The sequence below is a fragment of the Trachymyrmex cornetzi genome, unplaced genomic scaffold, assembly GCF_001594075.2.
Source record: "Trachymyrmex cornetzi isolate Tcor2-1 unplaced genomic scaffold, Tcor1.1 scaffold40, whole genome shotgun sequence".
Taxonomy (NCBI): Eukaryota; Metazoa; Arthropoda; class Insecta; order Hymenoptera; family Formicidae; genus Trachymyrmex; species Trachymyrmex cornetzi.
Window position 1 is genome coordinate 24,837 of NW_017298744.1, and position 20,158 is coordinate 44,994.

The 20,158-nt window shown below is 28.2% G+C and overlaps 1 protein-coding gene across 1 annotated transcript; it reads left to right on the top strand.

The window, feature by feature from the left end:
- Positions 1 to 3,721: 3,721 nt before the first annotated feature.
- LOC108764218 (uncharacterized) lies at positions 3,722 to 16,429 on the top strand. The gene is made up of 13 exons (XM_018512345.1): positions 3,722 to 3,789; positions 4,816 to 4,999; positions 5,413 to 5,563; positions 5,949 to 6,030; positions 6,442 to 6,789; positions 7,856 to 8,035; positions 8,171 to 8,482; positions 8,575 to 8,644; positions 14,065 to 14,215; positions 14,334 to 14,415; positions 14,839 to 15,185; positions 15,531 to 15,823; positions 16,235 to 16,429. The coding sequence occupies exons 1-13, from the start codon at positions 3,722 to 3,724 to the stop codon at positions 16,427 to 16,429; spliced, it is 2,463 nt and encodes an 820-aa protein (XP_018367847.1).
- Positions 16,430 to 20,158: the final 3,729 nt, after the last annotated feature.

Genomic DNA, 20,158 nt, shown 5'->3' on the forward strand with positions numbered 1-20,158 from the left:
TATCCATCCGATTGTCAGAAATTGTCGCACATACAGGATATTTTAGATTTATAAACCGTCTTTAATCTAATTTAAATAACTACGTAATATATACTAGTTTTCTTTTATATTAGCTCGAATCAATAGAAAATTACGTAAGCTGATCTTACTGTTGCTGAATATATAGCGTTAATTTTGAATATTTTGTTATATTAATTTTGCTTATATTTAGCCTTACACAAATATTATAATATTGTTTCATTAAATTTTTCCTTACGTCTGTATTTTCCGTACGTTTAGTCTTGATTCACTCGTACATTATTGAATATTTTTCGTTACTATAATACTATCGTACCTATTTAGCATATCATTCAAAGTTATTATTCGTTTATAGCGCAAAATAATTAATAAATATATCTTAATTATAATGAACTATTACGGTTATTTTATTATACATTATTCTTCAAACATCTTTAGAATAAACTTTTAATACTTGTTAATATGAACAGTATCCAATTTGACATTTTCAATTTACTAAAATTACTGTTCCCTGTATATTATACCTTTTGTATTTCCTGTTTAATTTCATTATGTTACATATCGTAATATATTATTATTATTTTTACTATAATTTATAATAAAAACATTAATAACATATTATGATACGTAACACAATGTCTACTTATTGTTAGTGCTTCATATCTATGGAGGGGATGGGCGGAATAAAAGTATAGTTACAAAATCTTGATTTTAATACAAATTAAAATAACTTGCTACGTTTGAATTATACACAAATGAATACAATATTAAAGGAATGTATATAATGTCTATAAGGAGTTACATATTACAGTATTTCTTTATTACGATCAATATTACATAAAAAAATCTACTTGCCGGATAAAGGGTCTAAGTAGAATTGCGTCTTTCCCCGGTACATATTTTATGCATTTTTTGAGAAGTTACTAAACTGTTATACCAACTTCTGTCTAGTAACTCAGAAGGAAAACTACTCAGGATTCCAATCGGGATATAACGCTTTGTTTGCAGTTACTGTATACAAAAGCTGCCTAAAAGATGAATCCATTTATTAAACAGAAACATAACAAATAATGGATATTAAATTGATTAACAAGCAAGCCAACTGCTCATGAAATGGACTGAATAAAACACTATCAAGTTTTTGTCCATTTCCTACTCAGTATTGGCACAACTAATGAGAATACAGTTGTATTAGACAGTAACTGGAAAGGGTTCAGTGGAAAACTGCTTACAATTCTATCAGAGTTTATTCCGCCCATCTCCTCAATTATATTATTAAATTTAAAATTTTCAGAATTCAAATCTCTCAGTTTATAATGACTACAAATATACGGCTGTACTACTTATACGGCTACATCTTATTCCCCCCCTCACGCTCCCTCTCTCTCTCTCTCTCTCTCTCTCTCTCTCTCTCTCTCTCTCTCTGCATTCATCTCTTAATGCAGATAATAAATACTCTTGAGAGAAATATAGGAGATTATTGAAAATCCTCGAAGAAATTTTGCCAATATTTAACTTAGAATTAAATTTATTTACATAATAGAGAATACATTATAAACATATAAATGTTAAACAATTTAAACTTACACGTAAGTACATCTTAAATAGCTCAAATAGTTAAAAATGCAAAAAACTTTCCTAAACTGTCACTATGCATTAGAAGTACGTCAACAGTTCGATAGAAGATAAAATCAAACGTTCGCATAAATTGATCAAAGGTGTCCACACATATTAAATTTGTATTATATCGAAAAGAGAATCGATTAAAATTTCGTCAACTCATATCGCACGTTCACGTTAAATAAAACGGTTTTGTATTTACAATGTACTCCGTTGTCGATGACATTAGTCTGTTGAGACATTTCGGAAGAATAACATCGCAGCAATCAGAAACATTCTATTATGATCTACTAATTCAGTTATTTTTATCATATGAATATCAATTAGGAGTCTAAATTATACTCTAACAGCACAATTTAATTACACAGGGTAAGTATCTAAGAATATGATATATTAATTATTTGCAGAGTACATGCTCCATTATTTTCTAAATATTGACGTTGTAACAATTCTATTTGATTTTTGACTAAACGTTACTTATGTAAGCATATGTACGTTCCTCAATAATGTACTATAAAATGTAATTTTTTGTAAACATTCATATGGTAATTATAAGATTTCTTGATAAAAGATATAAAATTAACAGAAAAATTAACGTTTCGTATTCACAAACCTATTAACTGAAAATGTTTATTAAAGTATATAATGACAAACTGTTTTAAAAAATAACGTTGCTATAACGATATCTTTAACGTAATCGCGACAGTGCTAAAAATATTACCGAATTATATTTAGTGATATTCTTAATAGTGGATGTAATCGTATCTCTCGGTATGTTTACAATTACAAAACGAATTTTATAACGTCTCTCTACCCCCCCCCCTCCCCCTTTTACCCCCCACCCTTCCCCCCCCCCCCCCTCCCACTCTAACAACATGTACAGAGTTATGTGCTTTAATATTATTAGTACTCTATTATTTTCTTAACATTTTTAACAGATATATATATATATATTTAGAACGACAATTGAGGCAACATGAATCTAGCACAGATAAGTAGCAACGTAATACTTAGTCTGACAATAGCTGTTTTTAATAGTAAAGAACTATACAGTTCTACCATTCCAAATGACGTAAATTTATCTGATTACGTGATACCAGTGCATTACTCCATAAAACTCAACTACATAAGCACAAAATTTGATAATTACGACTATTACCTTTGGATACAGATGTTAGATTTAAAACATATTGATTATAGGTCATTTATCTTTAACGGTGAAACTAGTGCAACTATTAATATACTTAAATCCACTGAATATATCAATTTGCATCAATTAAAATTGACAATAAGTATTGAGAATAAAACTTTGACTACAAAGAATGGCGTAATTCACGTATTAAATAAATTTAAAATAACGTATGATACGAACATTTTACAATTTCCTTTTCTTTATAAGCTGCTTCCTGGGCTGTACACATTAAAGTTACAATTTTTTGGTTATCTAAGAGAAAACCATGAAGACAGTTTCTTTGAAACTGTTTTCATAGAAAATACCGTAACGTGAGTAAATGATAAATAGTTAAAAATATACATATACATGATGTGATTTATAATATAATTTCTTTTTATTTTTCTTCAAAATGTATTTTTATATCAATTTTTAATGATACTGTTTGAATTTAATCAAATTGTAAAGATACATTATTGTATCATTACATTTAAAATATAATAATTATTAAATTGTAACAGATTGTTGATAGCTCCACACATTCACGAGCGGAATGGAATGAGACAGTTATTTCCTTGTTGGGACAACCCGCAATTAAAGGCCACGTTTAACATTTCAATAAAACATCCTCGCTATTATTCAGCTTTATCAAATATGCCGACAAAGTACCTGTACTACACTAATTATAGAGATTCACTACGCACATACTTCCATAATACGCCTCCAATGTCCATTTTTCAAATTGCGATAGTCTTGACTGAATATCAAGACTTTAGAGTTAACGAAAACATTACTTTTTGGTGCAAAAGTTGTTCAGAAGAGCCGCCTCTGAAATTTGAGTTTGCACAGAGAATCATAAACAATATTACACTGCATTTAAAATCTGAATTCGGTGGGATAAATATTCCAAAAATGGATCACATTCCAATTCCAAATTTTCGACAAGACGGTATATCGAAATGGGGGCTCATATTTCATACGTAATGTATACATTTAAATATAAAATATGTTAAACGAAAAAATATTTTGAATCAATTAAAAGTTTAAAATTGATTAAATTATATATTTAATAATTATCATTATCATACAACGTGATTTGTATACAATTAATATTTTAAATTAAATATGTAATAGTTGCAATTACATTTCTTCTCTAAAATCAATTGTGTTTTTTTCATCAACTGTGCATAAAAATATCAGAATATGATAATAAGGAAATTAACAGTTACGAGATTTTTCACATTATTCCATGCCAAAATACGCTAGAATAAAGAATTTAATATTTTGTATGCTACATTGATAATATATTATATTAATAATTCCTCTTAAATATCTTAAAATAAATATCATAAAAAAGTTCATGTATAAACAACTAAAAGTATCTATATGTTTAAAAATATATACAGACTGTTTAAAAAATACAAGCAATTAGAAAACGTCTTTATGCTTCCACAAGTAATCTTGATAATTATATCGAATTGGGAAGCTTTTCCTTATGACCTTGATGGCAACCAACGTCAAGGTCAATATTATGAGGAATTTCACCTATTCAGTATATAAACCATAACCCATTTTACTGTGTGATATCTTCTTCCGTACTAAATATTTACATATAAAATATTTTCATATATTTTTATAAATTTTATTCACTATTGCATGTCTCACATTATACGAATTGCCTTGTGATATCAAACGTTAGATGTCAGTTGTACTTCATTATTAAAAAATACGCAAAGCAGAATCCACTTTTCTAAAAAAATTAATAAGAAAAGTAAATATTTAACAAGATATTACACATTTAATGTCAAACTGAATTTAATAAAATACAAACAATTGGATCCTGTTATAATTTACTATATTTAATATTATATATAATATTAAATGTCAAATACTTTATATATATTATTGAAAACAAATTAAATCGGAAAGTGTAAACAAATAATACGTTTTGTATAAAAAGAAAGAAAAAAATTATAGCATGTTAGACCAATTATAATAATTTTTAGGGAAGCCAATCTTATTTATGATGAAGTATTGGATCCAGTTATGCGCAAAATGGAAGTCGCACGTTTAATAGCACCTAAAATAGCATATCAATGGTTTAGTAACTTACTTAGTTCAGCTTGGTGGTCTAATTTTTGGTTACACGACGCTCTTGCTACTATGTTCGGAGAAGAAGCTGTTGCTAAGGTTTTTCCATTTATTAATATCGCAATATGAAAGATATACTGTTATGTATACCATTTTATCTTTTTAAAAATCTATATATTATGTGATGTTCGCGACGATATACACTTAAGTAGGAATAATAATTATATTATGTAAAAATTAAAAAATACTCCTAAAAATCATTTCAATTAAACGTTAAAAAAATATCACAATTTGAATCATATAATGTCACAATTGTGTGAAAACTTATTTTAATAAATGGATTCAAGCGTTATATTTCTAAACCAAATTATAAAAACTGTAAAATAATTTTAATAATAATGCACAAACATTCTCATGTTTTGTATATAGTGTGCAGTAGCACACGGTAGCTCAAAATGTGGACATGTCTTGTACCTTAACGTTTATGCATAATTATAAAACTTTAATTTTAGAGCTTCAATAATTCGGAAATTTTGGATCTCTTCATAATTCAGAATCAATACGAATCTCTTCATCTGGATTCTCATTTTAACATGAATCCTGTGGAAATCACTAACTTATCGGACATTAATTCAATTTTCAGTTTTCCTCGTTACATGAAAGGTGAAAATAATTAAATAATCTTTTAGTAGGAATTTATACATATGTATTGTGTATAATACATATGTATTTAGTAGAAAATTATACATATGTTAGGTGTTAAACTAAATTCCTGCCGTTGCAAGCCTCCAAAATTGATTTGTTCCGAAGGGAAGATGAATGAATACCTTAATCAAAGTAATTTCCTCCATTTTCTACTTTATTACTAATTAATAATACTTTATTAATAATACTTTGATTAATGTATTTCCCTTCGAAACAAATCAATTTTGGAGATGAAAAACGGCACGAGTTAAGTTTAACACCTAATACATTATAAAAGAAAAGGAAGAAAAAGATTAGTTCGAAAAAATTCAATTACGATTTATTAATATGTCTCTTATTGTAGTAATAATTGTTTTACGCATGTTCCAAAATGCTATTACCGATAAAGTGTTTCGAAATAATATCCAGATATATGTAAGCAGACAGTGAGTAAAAATAATATAACAATTAATTACATACCTGTACTATATATATGCTTTAGCGTGTGTTTGTAATAAATATATGTAACAACCCTTTTAGACTTAACGTTTTTAAAAATTGTAATAATATTTGTAATACTTTATAATACTTTCGTTTCTACTGCATACATATTTTTTTTCATTTGTTCATGTCTTTTTTATTTTTTATTCGTTCATATATTAACTTAACTTTACTTACGAAAAATAAGCGGCTATATTTTTAAGTCTTAGAGTCAGTCTAGGCGACTTTCATCTCTAATATATGTGTGACATAAAATTGTGTTGTAGAGTTCTATGTATATTATAAGTTAAGTTATAACTCTCATTTTTATTTTCTATCCATTATGCTGATCATTAACAATAACTTTTTAAATTAAGGTCGTTCAGTTCAAATTTCATGTCTTACAATTTTTGGTTCATTAAAGAAGGATTAGATGAAGTATACTACTGTAATTTACCATCGCATGTGTTCTTAACTTGGATACAGTGCAAACATTATCCTGTTGTAATCTGGGAACAATACAGACGTTCCGAAGTTGTAAAAATAATATCGCAAAGTTATAACAAAACGAGTTACGGGGTATGGGTAACACCCATAACTTTAAAGGAAATATCATTATTTTATGCAGATTTGAAGACATGTTTAAAACCAAATGTTACTTCCATCCGATATCCCACAACTTTTCCTTTAAATGAACTTTGGATGGTGAACTTTCAGCAAGCTGGTAAATAAACATAAAAAATTCTACACATTTTATATAATTATGAAAATAGTAAGAAATACTTCTTTAAATATTTTCACATTAAGTCGGATAGTCGATGTTCCACTACATTAATGAAAACATGCATGATGAGTGTTCTCAATATATGAAACGTAGGAATACGTGTAGCTAAAAACACAAAATGTGTATTATAGATGCAGTAATTTTCAATATATTTCATCATACATGCATGTATGAAGTCTCTTTAATCTAAAAATAAAGATAAAATGAAGAAAAGTATTTCTCTCAGTATCAATCTCGTAAAATTTTTAGTACAGTTCAATAAAATATATTTTTTTTTTAATTAATAGGATACTATCGAGCCAAATATGATTCAAGAACCTGGGACAGCATTGCAAAATATTTAAATGAGACAGATCATAAAATTATAAGTGTCATCAATCGTGCTAAAGTAATTGATGATGCATTTCATTGGATGATGAATCGTAAGCTCTATGTATCTGCATTTTGGAATCTCACAAAATTCTTATCGCAAGAGACAAATTTTGTTGTGTGGTATCCAATGATTAAAGTGTTTGAATATATGTCGATTATAATTCCATTTTCCAAAGAAGAAATTAAGTTCATCGATATTATGGTAATGTTCAATAAATGTTATATTTAACAAAGAGTATTAATATATCAGAAAAAATTTCTAGTTGAAATCACGCACATCAGAAATTTTTGTTAAATTTATTAGAATTATAAATAAGATAATTGAAATTCTGGTTGGCACAGTATATCTGGTAAAATCTACTAAAATTATTATTTTTACCAGAATAATTATATTATTCATAAGAATTAAATCTATCAATTATATGAAGTATATTTCTAGTAAATTTAACTAGAAGATAATAATTCATCCATTTTCCTATTTTCGAAATCATTTCAAACAGATTATTACAGAAAGATTGTAGAAAGATAAATTCCTTTTTGAATTCATTACGGTTAATTGTCAGTGCTATCTATAATAATGAGCTTCATTACGATCAATGAAAATATAATATTTGCGTCATTTAGGAGAAATTTATAAAATTGATGGAAAAGCCACTGAAGACACTAGGGTATGAAGAACATTTGGTGGAAAATGACTTTGTTAAATGTTTAAGACAAGAAATTGTGAAATGGGCATGTATTTTCCAATTCGATGAGTGCGAACAATCAGCTCTTCGTAAATTACAGCAACATCTCGGAAATCCTGAGAAAAATCCGTAATATTTTTCTATAAGTGCAATTGCTTCATAATTTTGTTTTTGTATTTCGAATTATGACAAAATTTCGGTTTAAACATATAATAAACGATGTTTTCACATGTATGATTTTATTCCTTTTTTTTTAATCTGTAGCCTTTTGCCATGGTGGAAACACTGGACATATTGCAATGGTTTAGCAATAGCTCATTCATTTACGTGGTCGCATCTAAAAGATGCATGGTTCAAAGGACGTAATCATACGTTGCTACCATTCTTAACTTGTTTTAAGTATGGTTCCGATACTGCTTCTACATTACTTTTGGAGTTATTCAAACAAAATGAATATCAAGATATTACGAATATTCGTTCATATGTAAATATTTTCCATTCAATTATTATGAAACATTCTAACACATATTACATACTCGAGAAGATACTTACATTTTTCGAAATAATAAAACCTCAGTAAGTACATTTTCTTATTAATGGACATTGTATTTAATAATAATAATATATCATATAATAAAATTAAATTTATACGAATTGATTTTGTGTAGGCAAATCAACATATTAACAGGACTAGTTGATATCATTAACCATGTGTATTCTTATAAAAATCTTATGAAGGTAAATGAATTCAAATTAAGTTCTGTACTTTCATCAGTTTTCTTTTAGCCAGGCTTCATGAGTGTATTAATTTTAATTTCGGTTTTTCACTATTTATCTTTTACTAATTCTTAGAATTACGAAAAAAGCAAAATGAACTGAGATTAAAGTTAATCTTTTATTAGTGTAACCGCTTTGAAAGATTGTATTAATAACTACGTGATGTATGCAATATGGCATATATATCTCTGACTTGCGCTTTGTTCTTTTAATGTATGAAAAACGACAATTTATTGCATGCAATTCTGCCTCTATGAAATGATAATATATTATTCAACAACTGTAATTACATTTTAAAACATTTTTGGTTATAGTTTCAAGATTATATAAAAGAAATTCGACTCATAAATAAATCACAATGTTTGAAAATTGAAAGTAAGATATCAATTCGATTATCAGAAATTGACGCTCATAAAGGACGTTTTGGATTTATAAACTAATTTAAATAATTACTTTTATATTAGGTCGAATTAATGGAAAATAACGTAAGCTGATGCTACTTTTACTGAATATATAGTGTTAGTTTGGAATATTTCGTTATATTAAATTTGCTTATTTTCAGTCTTTACTCAAATGTTAGGATATTGTTTTCATTAAATTCTTAATTACGTCTTTATTTTCTGTATGTTTAGTCCTGTTTCATTTGTACACTACTGGATTATTTTTCGCCATTATCGTACCTGTATTACTTAGCATATCATATAATATTATTATGCGTTTGTAGCACAAAATAGTTAATAAATATATTTTAATTATAATGAACTATTATACAGTTATTTTATTATACATTATTTTTACAAATATCTTTCGGATAAACTTCTAAATATTTGTTAATATGGAAAGTATCCAGTTTGATACTTTCAATTTACATCGTCACGATAATTATTGTTATATGTATATTATATCTTTTGTATTTCCTGTTTATTTGCATTATGTAACATATCGGAATATATCATTAATATATTTATTATAATTTATAATAAAACTATTAATAACACATTACGATATGTAACACAATGTCTACTCAGTACTTCATACCATTTACATTATTAAATTTATAACTTTTAGAATTCTAAACTCTTAATTTATAATAAACAACTAATATACGAGTGTACGACCTATACGAATGCATCTTATTCTCTCTCTCTCTCTCTCTCTCTCTCTCTCTCTCTCTCTCTCTCTCTGTCTGTCTGTCTGTCTGTCTGTCTGTCTGTCTGTCTATCTGTCTGTCTGTTTGTCTGTCTGTCTGTCTGTCTATTTCGGTCTCTGTCTCTGTCTCTGTCTCTGTCTCTCTCTTCCTCCCTCCCCCCCAAACCATCTCATTCAGTCTGTCTGTCTGTCTGTCTATCTCGGTCTCTGTCTCTGTCTCTGTCTCTGTCTCTCTCTTCCTCCCTCCCCCCCAAACCATCTCATTCACACTCTCTATCTTTCTGCATCCATCTCTTAATGCAGATAATAAATACTCATGAAAGAAATATAGGAGATTATTGAAAATCCTCGAAGAAATTTTGCCAATATTTAACTTAGAATTAAATTTATTTACATAATAAAGAATACATTATAAACATATAAATGTTAAACAATTTAAACTTACACGTAAGTACATCTTAAATAGCTCAAATAGTTAAAAATGCAAAAAACTTTCCTAAACTGTCACTATGCATTAGAAGTACGTCAACAGTTCGATAGAAGATAAAATCAAACGTTCGCATAAATTGATCAAAGGTGTCCACACATATTAAATTTGTATTATATCGAAAAGAGAATCGATTAAAATTTCGTCAACTAATATCGCATGATTACATTAAAAGAAACGGTTTTGTATTTACTATGTAATCCGTTGTCGATGACATTAGTCTGTTGAGACATTTCGGAAGAATAACATCGCAGCAATCAGAAACATTCTATTATGATCTACTAATTCCGTTATTTTTATCATATGAATATCAATTAGGAGTCTGAATTATACTCTAACAGCACAATTTAATTACACAGGGTAAGTATCTAAAAATATGATATATTAATTATTTGCAGAGTACATGCTCCATTATTTTCTAAATATTGACGTTGTAACAATTCTATTTGACTTTTTACTAAACGTTACTTACATAAACATATATACGTACCTTAATAATGTACTATTAAATATAATTTTTTGTAAACATTTATAAAATAATTATAGGATTTCTTATTAATTAACAGAAAAATAAACTTTCCGTATTAACTGAAAAACTTTAATTAAAATAAATATTAATATAAAAATTTTTTAGAAAAAATAACGTTGCTGTAACGATGTCTTTATAACGTAATTGCAACAATGCTAGAAACATTATTGAATTAAAAAATATTTACTGTTATTCTTATTAGTAGATGTAATCGTACCTATTTGTTTACAATTACAAAATAAATTTAATAACGTCTTTCTCCCTCTCACTCTCTCTTTCTCTCTCTCTCTTTCTCTCCCTCCCTCTCTCTCCCTCTCTCTCTAAGAGCATGTACAATAACAATGTGCATTATTTTATCATTGGTACTATATTATTTCTTTAAACTTTCCGACAGATATGTATATTTAGAACGACAATTGAGCCAACATGAAGTTAGAACAGATAAGTAATAATGTAATACTTATTCTGATAATAGCTATTCTTAATAGTGAAGAACAAAACAATTTCACCATTGAGAACTACATTCATTTTCCTTATTACGTGATACCAGTGCACTACTGCACAGAGCTCGACCACATAAACCCAAATTATGAACACACTGATAAACTTGATAACATTTGGAAAGAGATGTTTGGTTTAAAAAATGAATATGACTCATTTTTCTTTCGCGGTAAAACTGCTGCAACTATTAATATCCTACAGTCGACTCACTATATAAGTTTGAATCAACTAAAGCTGATAATAAGTCTTGCGAATATAACTTTGACTACAAAGAACGCCATAATTTACGTATTGAACAAATACAGCATAAAAACGAACATATTAGGATTTCCTTTAGACTATATGTTACTTCCCGGACTCTACACATTCAAAATACAATTTTTTGGTAATCTAATAGAAGACAATTTCTTTAAAAATGTTTCCAAAGAAAATACCGTAACGTGAGTAAATTATAAATACTTAAAAAAATATACTTATACATGATGTGATTTATAATTATTTCTTATTTTTATTCAAAATGTAATTCATACCAATTTTTAATGATATTGTTTGTATTCAATCAAATTATAAACATTCATTATTGTATTTAAAATATAATAATTATCAAATTCTAATAGATTGTTGATAGCCCCATACATTCAAGAACGGAATGGAATGAGACAGTTATTTCCTTGTTGGGACCGACCGAAATTAAAGGCCACGTTTAACATTTCAATAAAACATCCTCGCTATTATTCAGCTTTATCAAATATGCCGACAAAGTTCATGACCTATGATAGTTATAAAGATACATTACGCACATACTTCTATATTACGCCTCCAATGACCACTTTCCAAATTGGAATAGTCATGACTGAGTATCAATCCATTAGAGTTAATAAAAACATTACTTTGTGGTGCGATTGTGATTCAAAAGAACGTCGTCAGAAATTTGAGTTTGCAAAAAGAGTCATGAACAATATTACATTGCAGTTAAAATCTGAACTTGGTGGGATAAATATTCCAAAAATGGATCACATTGTGATTCCAAATTTTCTACAAGACGGCATATCGAAATGGGGGCTCATATTTCATTCGTAATGCATACATTTAAATATAAAATATGTTAACCGAAAAAATAATTTGCATCTATTCAAACATTTAAAAGTTTAAAATTGAATAAATTATATATTTAACAACTATCATTATCATACAAGGTGATTCGTTTAGAACTTATATTTTAAAATAAATATCGAATAATTGTAATTTTATTTCTTCTCTAAAATCAATTGCCTTTTTTCATCAACTGTGCGTAAAAATACCAGAATATGATTAGAAGGAAATTATCAGTTGCGAGATTTTTCACATTATTCCAAAATACGCTAGAATAGAAAGTATTAAATATTTCGTATGATGTATTGATATTTTAATAATTCCTAAATATCTCAAAGTATAAAAAAGTTCATGTATAAATAACTAAAAGAATCTATATGATTAAAAATATATACAGGCTATTTAAAAAGTAGAAGCACTTAAAAAACGTCTTTACGCTTCCTTAAGTAACCCTGTTAATTATATCGAATCGGAGAGCCTTTCCTTATGACCTTGATGGCACCAAATGTCAGAGTCAAGTTTTGGGCGGGTTTACCTATTTAGTATATTTACCGTTACCCATTTTACTGTGTGATATATTCTTCGGAGACTAAACATCTACTTATAAAACACTTTTATATATTTTTATAAATTTTATTCACAATTGCATCTGTCACATTATACGAATTACATTGTATATCAAGTGTTAGACATTTGTTGTACTTTATTAAGAAACACGAAAAGCAAAATCCACATTCCTAACAAAATTAATAAGGAAAGTGTATCTTTAACGAGATATTACATTCAACATTTAATGTCAAACTGAATATAATAAAATGCAAATAATTTTATCCCATTGTAAATTACCATATGTACATAATTATAAATAATTTATAATATCAAATATTTTATACACATTATTAAAAACAAAGGAAAGTGTTAAAAAAGTGTTACGTTTTATTTAAAAAAAAAACCATTAAAATGTTAGATTAATTATAACACTTTTTTTAGGGAAGCCAATCTTATTTATGATGAAACATTGGATCCAGTTATACGCAAAATGGAAGTCGCACGTTTAATAGCACCTAAAATAGCATATCAATGGTTTAGTAACCTCCTCACTTCAGATGATTGGTTACACAATTATTTTTGGTTACACAATGCTCTTGCTACTATGTTCGGAGAAGAAGCTGTTGCTAAGGTTTTTATATTTATTAATATCGCGATATGAAAGATATATCTCTGTTACGAATACCATTTTTATATTTGAAACTTAGATCCGACTGCAAGATCATATCATTTTTAAAGTCTATTTATTATCTGAAATTTGCGAAGATATACTTTTAAGTAGGAATAATAAAATTATATAAAAATTTTTGTAAAAAACCTCCCAGAAACGTTTTCAATTAAATGTTAAAAAAATATCATAATTTAGATCATATAATGTCACAATTGTCTGAAAATTTATTTTAATAATTGGATTCACGCGTTTTTCTAAACTGAATTATGATAATTGTAAAATGATTTTAATAATAAGGTACAAACATGCACATATATATAGTGTGGAGTAGTACTCGTTAGCTCAAAATGCGGACATGTATTTTACCTTAACGTTTATGCATAGATATGAAACTTTGTTTTTAGAGCTTCAATAATTCTGAAATTTTGGATCTCTTCATAATTCAGAATCAATACGAATCTCTTCATCTGGATTCTCATTTTAATATGAATCCTGTGGAAAACATTAGCTTGTCGGACATTGATTCAATTTTAAGTTTTCCTCGTTATATGAAAGGTGAAAATAATAACATTTTAGTAGAAATTTATACATATGTATATTATAAAAGAAAAGGCAGGAAAAGATTAGTGGGAAAAAATTCATTTACGATGTATTAATATATCTCTTATTATAGCATTAATTGTTTTACGAATGTTCCAAAGTGCTATTACCGATGAAGTATTTCGAAATAATGTCCATGTATATGTAAGCAGACAGTGAGTGAAGATAGTACAAAAATTAATTTCATACCTGTACGATATACATGCGTGTGTGTGTGTGTGTGTGTGTTTGTGATAAATATATATAACAACTCTTATAGATTATTAATGTTTTAAACATTTTCATAATATTTGCAATATTTTATAATACCTTCGTTTCGAATTCGTCCATTTTTTTTCCAATTTCGTTTGTTTATGTCTTTTTAATTATTTGTCCGTTTACATATTAACTTAATTTTACTTTAAAAAAATAAGCGGCTATATTTTTAAGTCTTAGAGTCAGTCTAGGCGACTTTCATCTCTAATATGTGTGTGACATGAAATTGTGTTGTAGAGTTCTATATTATAAGTTAAGTTATAACTCTTATTTTTATTTTCCATCCGTTATGCTGATCATTAACAATAATTTTTTAAATTTAGGACGTTCAGTTCAATAATATCTTATAATTTTTGGTCTATGAAAGAAGAATTAGATGAAGCATATAACTGTAATTTACCATCGAATGAGTTCTTAACTTGGATTAAGTACAAACATTATCCTGTTGTAATCTGGGAACAATACGTACATTCCCGAGTTACAAAAAGAATATCGCAACGTTATAATACAACGAGTTATGGGAAGTGGCTGATACCCATAGATTTAACGGAAATATCATCATTAAATGAAAATATGTGGAAAATATGTTTAAAACCAAATATTGATTCTTCCGAGTTTCCCATAATCACTTCTTTAAATGAAGTTTGGATGGTAAACTTTCAGCAAGCAGGTAAATACACATAAAAAATTCAACAATTTTTATGTAATTATGAAAATAGTAAGAAATACTTCTGCAAATATTTCCACATTAAGTCGGATAGTCGATGTTCCACTATAATAATAAAAATGTGCATGATGAGTGTTCTCATTATATGAAACGTAGGAATGCATGTACCCAAAACACAGTATGTCTATTATAGATACAGTAATTTTCAGTATATTTCATTGTACAAGTATGTATTAAGTCTCTTTAATCTAAAAAAGAAGATGAAACGAAGAAAAGTATTTCTCTCAGTATCAATCTCGTAAAATATGTAGTACATTTCTATAAAATACTTTTCTTGTTAATGAATAGGATACTATCGAGCCAAATATGATTCAGTAACCTGGGGCATCATTGCAAAACATTTAAATGATACAGCTGGACATTATGAGGATATAAGTGTCATCAACCGTGCTAAAATCATCGATGACGCGTTTCATTTAATGATGAATCGTCAGCTAAATGTATCAGAATTTTGGAATCTTACGCAATTCTTATCACAAGAGACAAATTTTTTAGTGTGGTATCCGATGATTAAAGTGTTTGAATATACGTCGATTACAATTCCACTTTCCAAAGTAGAAATTAGGTTCATCGATATTATGGTAATGTCCAACAAATATTATATTTAACAAAAACTATTAGATATATTATAAGAAATGTCTAGTTGAAATTACGTGTATCAGAAGTTTTTGTTATATTTATTAGAATTCTGAGATAATCGAAATTCTGATTGGTACAATATATCTGGTAAAATCTACTAGAATTATTATTTTTATCGGAATCACATTACATTATTCATAACAATTATATCAAATAGATTTCTAGTTAATTTAACTAGAAGATAATAATTCATCCATTTTCCAATTTTCAAAATTATTTCGAACTGATTATTACATCAGAAAGAATGTAAAAAAAGGAATCCCTTTTTGAATTCATTACGATTAATTGTCAGTGCTATCTATAATTATGAGCTTCATTGTGATCAATGAAAATATAAAATTTGCGTCATTTAGGTGAAATTTAGAACATTGTTGGAGAAGCCACTGAAGACACTAGGATATGAAGAACATCTGATAGAAAATGACTTTACTAAATGTTTAAGACAAGAAATTGTGAAATGGGCATGTATTTTCCAATACGATGAGTGCGAACAATCAGCTCTTCGTAAATTACAGCAACATCTCGAAAATCCTGAAATAAATCCGTAATATTTTTCTATAAGTGCAATAGCTTCATAATTTCGTTTTTGTATTTCGAATTATGACAAAATTCCGGTTCAATCGTATAATAAACGATGTTTTCATATGCATAATTTTATTCTTTTTTTTTGAAATTGTAGCCTTTTGCCATGGTGGAAACACTGGACATATTGCAACGGTTTTGCAACAGCTTATTCGTTTACATATTCACATGTGAAAGATATATCGTTAAAACGACGTAATCATACGTTGCTACCATTCTTAACTTGTTTTAAATATGGTCCTGATGCCGTCTCTTCATTACTTTTGGAGCTATTCAAACAACAAGATATTATGAGTATTCGTTCATATATAAACATTTTTCATTTAATTATTATGAAACATTCCAACACTATACTCGAATGGATACTTGAAAATATAGAGATTATCAAACCTGCGTAAGTACATTTTTTTTATAAATGAACATTGTGCTTAACAATATTACTATATTATATAATAAAATATAATTTTGTACGAATTGATTTTACGTAGACAAATCAACATATTAACAGCGCTAGTTGATATCATTAACCATGTGTATTCTTACGAAAATCTTATAAAGGTAAATAAATTCAAATCAAATTCTCTACATTTATCAGTTTTCTTTTAGCCAGGCTTCATCAGTGTATGATTAATTTTAATTGAGGTTTTTACTGTTTATCTTTTTCTAATTCTTAGAATTGCAAAAAAAGCAAATGAACGGAGAATAAAATTAATTTTTCGTTAGTGTAACCGCTATGAAAACTTATATTAATATCTGCATGACATATTCAACATGGTATATATGTCTTTGACTACTTGCGTTTTGTTCTTTCATGAAAAACGATAATTTATTATATGCAATTCTGTATGGAACGATAATAAATTAATCAAAAAATACGATTAAATTTAAAACATTTTTTGTTTTAGATTCAAACTTATATAAACAAATTTCTCTCCTTAAGTAAATTACAAATTCGAAAATTGAAAAATGAACATGGAAAAGTCTACTTAAATAGATCACAAATTTCAATAATTGAAAATAAGATATGGAAAAGATTGTCAGAAAATGTCGCTCATTTAAAACATTTTCGATTTATATATTCGTTAATCGAATTTAAATGACTACGTAATATAAGTTTTTTTTTATATTAGCTCGAATCGGTGGAAAATAACGTTAACTAATGCTACTGTTACTGAATATATAGTGTTAATTTTGAATATTTTGTTATATTAATTTTGCTTATATTTAGTCATTACACAAATGTTATAATATTGTTTTCATTAAATTTTTATTTACGTCTGTATTTCTGTATGTTTAGTCTTGCTTCATTTGTTCATCATTGATTATTTTTCGCCATTATAATACTATCGTACCTGTATTATTTAGTATATCATATAATATTATTATTCGTTTATAGCGCAAAATAATTGTTAAATATATTTTAATTATAATGAACTATTATACGGTTATTTTATTATACATTAGTCTTACATATATCCTTAGAATAAACCTTCTAAAACCTATTAATATATAGATCGTATCCAGTTTGATATTTTCAATTTACATGATCACGAAAATTACTATTGTCTGTTCTAGTATATCCTTTGTATTTCCTGTTTATTTGCATTATGTTACATATCGTAATATATTATTAATATTTGTACTATAATTTATAATAAAAGTAATAATAACATATTACAATACGTAACACAGTGTCTACTTATTGTTGGTATTTTATTTCAATTATATTATGCGTGTGAAAGTTATAAATATCAATATTAAAATCTCTTAATTTGTAATAAACTACTAATATACAGCCATGCTACTTAAACGGCTACATCTTATTTTCTCTCTCTCTCTCTCCCCCCCCCCTCTCTCTCTGCACCCATCTCTTAATGCAGATCATGCAAATACTCATGAGAAATATATAGGAGATTTTTGAAAATCCTCGAGGAAATCTTATCAATATTTAACATAGGATTTAATTTATTCACATGACAAAGAATACACACATACTATAAACCTATTAAGAGGATGCTGGAATGTCCTGTTTTACCAATAAAGTATGATTAATTTTCCTCGACTCGTTTTTCTTAATTGCACTTACGGATTGAAAAGTCCTTCTCCACAATTAAAGTATCGACAACAACACTGGCTGCAAACTACAATTTAATACGAAAAATGAAAGAAAATTTAAAACTTACAGTTTTGTTATCGGCTTCTGTAGTCGACACATCACAATGCGGGCATTCATTTATGCAGCGGTTAGCGCAGAAGTATTGCTTTATCCTTGTTGTTCACCGAGTGTTGAACAAAGATTAAATGAAACTCACTGCGCTAACTGCTGCATAAACGAATGCACGCAATATGTGCTGCATACAAAAGTTTCGGATTTTACTCGTTTAAAATAAGTAGCTTGCAGCTTACAGAAAACCTCGAAAAATAATACTGTGCCTGTAAAAATGAGCTAGGAGCTTTAGTATAAGAGGAAAGAATCGACAAAAATTTCGTTCGTATGCTACGAATAAAGTTGACGTGAAGCCATGAAACGGAGCACTATTTTAATTGATCTCTTTCTAAGAGATGGCGTTGCAATATGTTAGATAAGAACAGATGAATGCGTTTGAGTGAGACACAACGATATATAGATAGATATATTTATTTTGTTCCCCTCGGGGTTATAATTCACAATTTACAATTACCACTCACAATTTTCTTACATCTAATCTTACATTCTATCCTTATGCACAATTTCTTCACCTCTAGATAACTTTATTCAAGAGATATTTCCCAGAATACAATGGAGATATCTCCTGGATAAGGTTATCCGCAACTTATCTGGAAGTGAAGAAATTGGGCATTAGTCTACCTTAAAACTAACTTACAACTATCTTATACGACTGATCCCTACTCACTCTCTTTCCCTCTCCCTCTCCCTCCCCTCCCTCTCTCTCTCTCTCTCCGCTCGGACCTCTGTCTTATCCATGTTTCCGCTGTCTTATCCATGCATATTTGTGGACCCTTCAATCTTTACTATCTTTACATTTAACATACCTTCCCCACAGCGCCTCCCACCCCTCTCATTTAATCTCATTCTCTCATTCATTCCTCCCTCCCTCTCTCACCCCCTCATCCTCTCCCTCCCTCCTTTCTCCTTTGCATTCCCCCCCTCAATCATTCTTATCCTCTCCTATGCCCCCTTCCTTCCTCATCCTCTTCCTTTCCTCCTCAACTTCCCTCATCCATCCCTCCCCCTCCCCTTCTACCCCCAGTATCCTCCCCACCACTTCTTGCCAGCTCCCTCCTTCTCCCATTTTTCAATCCCTCCCATATATGCTCCCATGTTTCCCACTCACTCCCACATCACAACGATATATAATAATTATAAGAAATGAATGAAAGAGATATCACTATTATCGAATTTGGAATTCAAAAAAGTTTGTACTATCGACCTTGATTAACTTCGACCGTGACTCTAGCATTCCCTTAAACAATTTAAACTTACACATAAGTACATCTTAAATGTCTCAAATAGGTAAAAATGCGATAACACTTTCCTAAAATGTCATTATGCATTATAAGTACGTCAAAAAACAAATACATATTAAATTATTATTAAAACTGCGTACACAAATACCCAGATAGACAAATACCTCCACGGTATTAGTACGGTGAGCGTACGGCGTACTATGCGTGCCGATATCGTACCTGTCAGG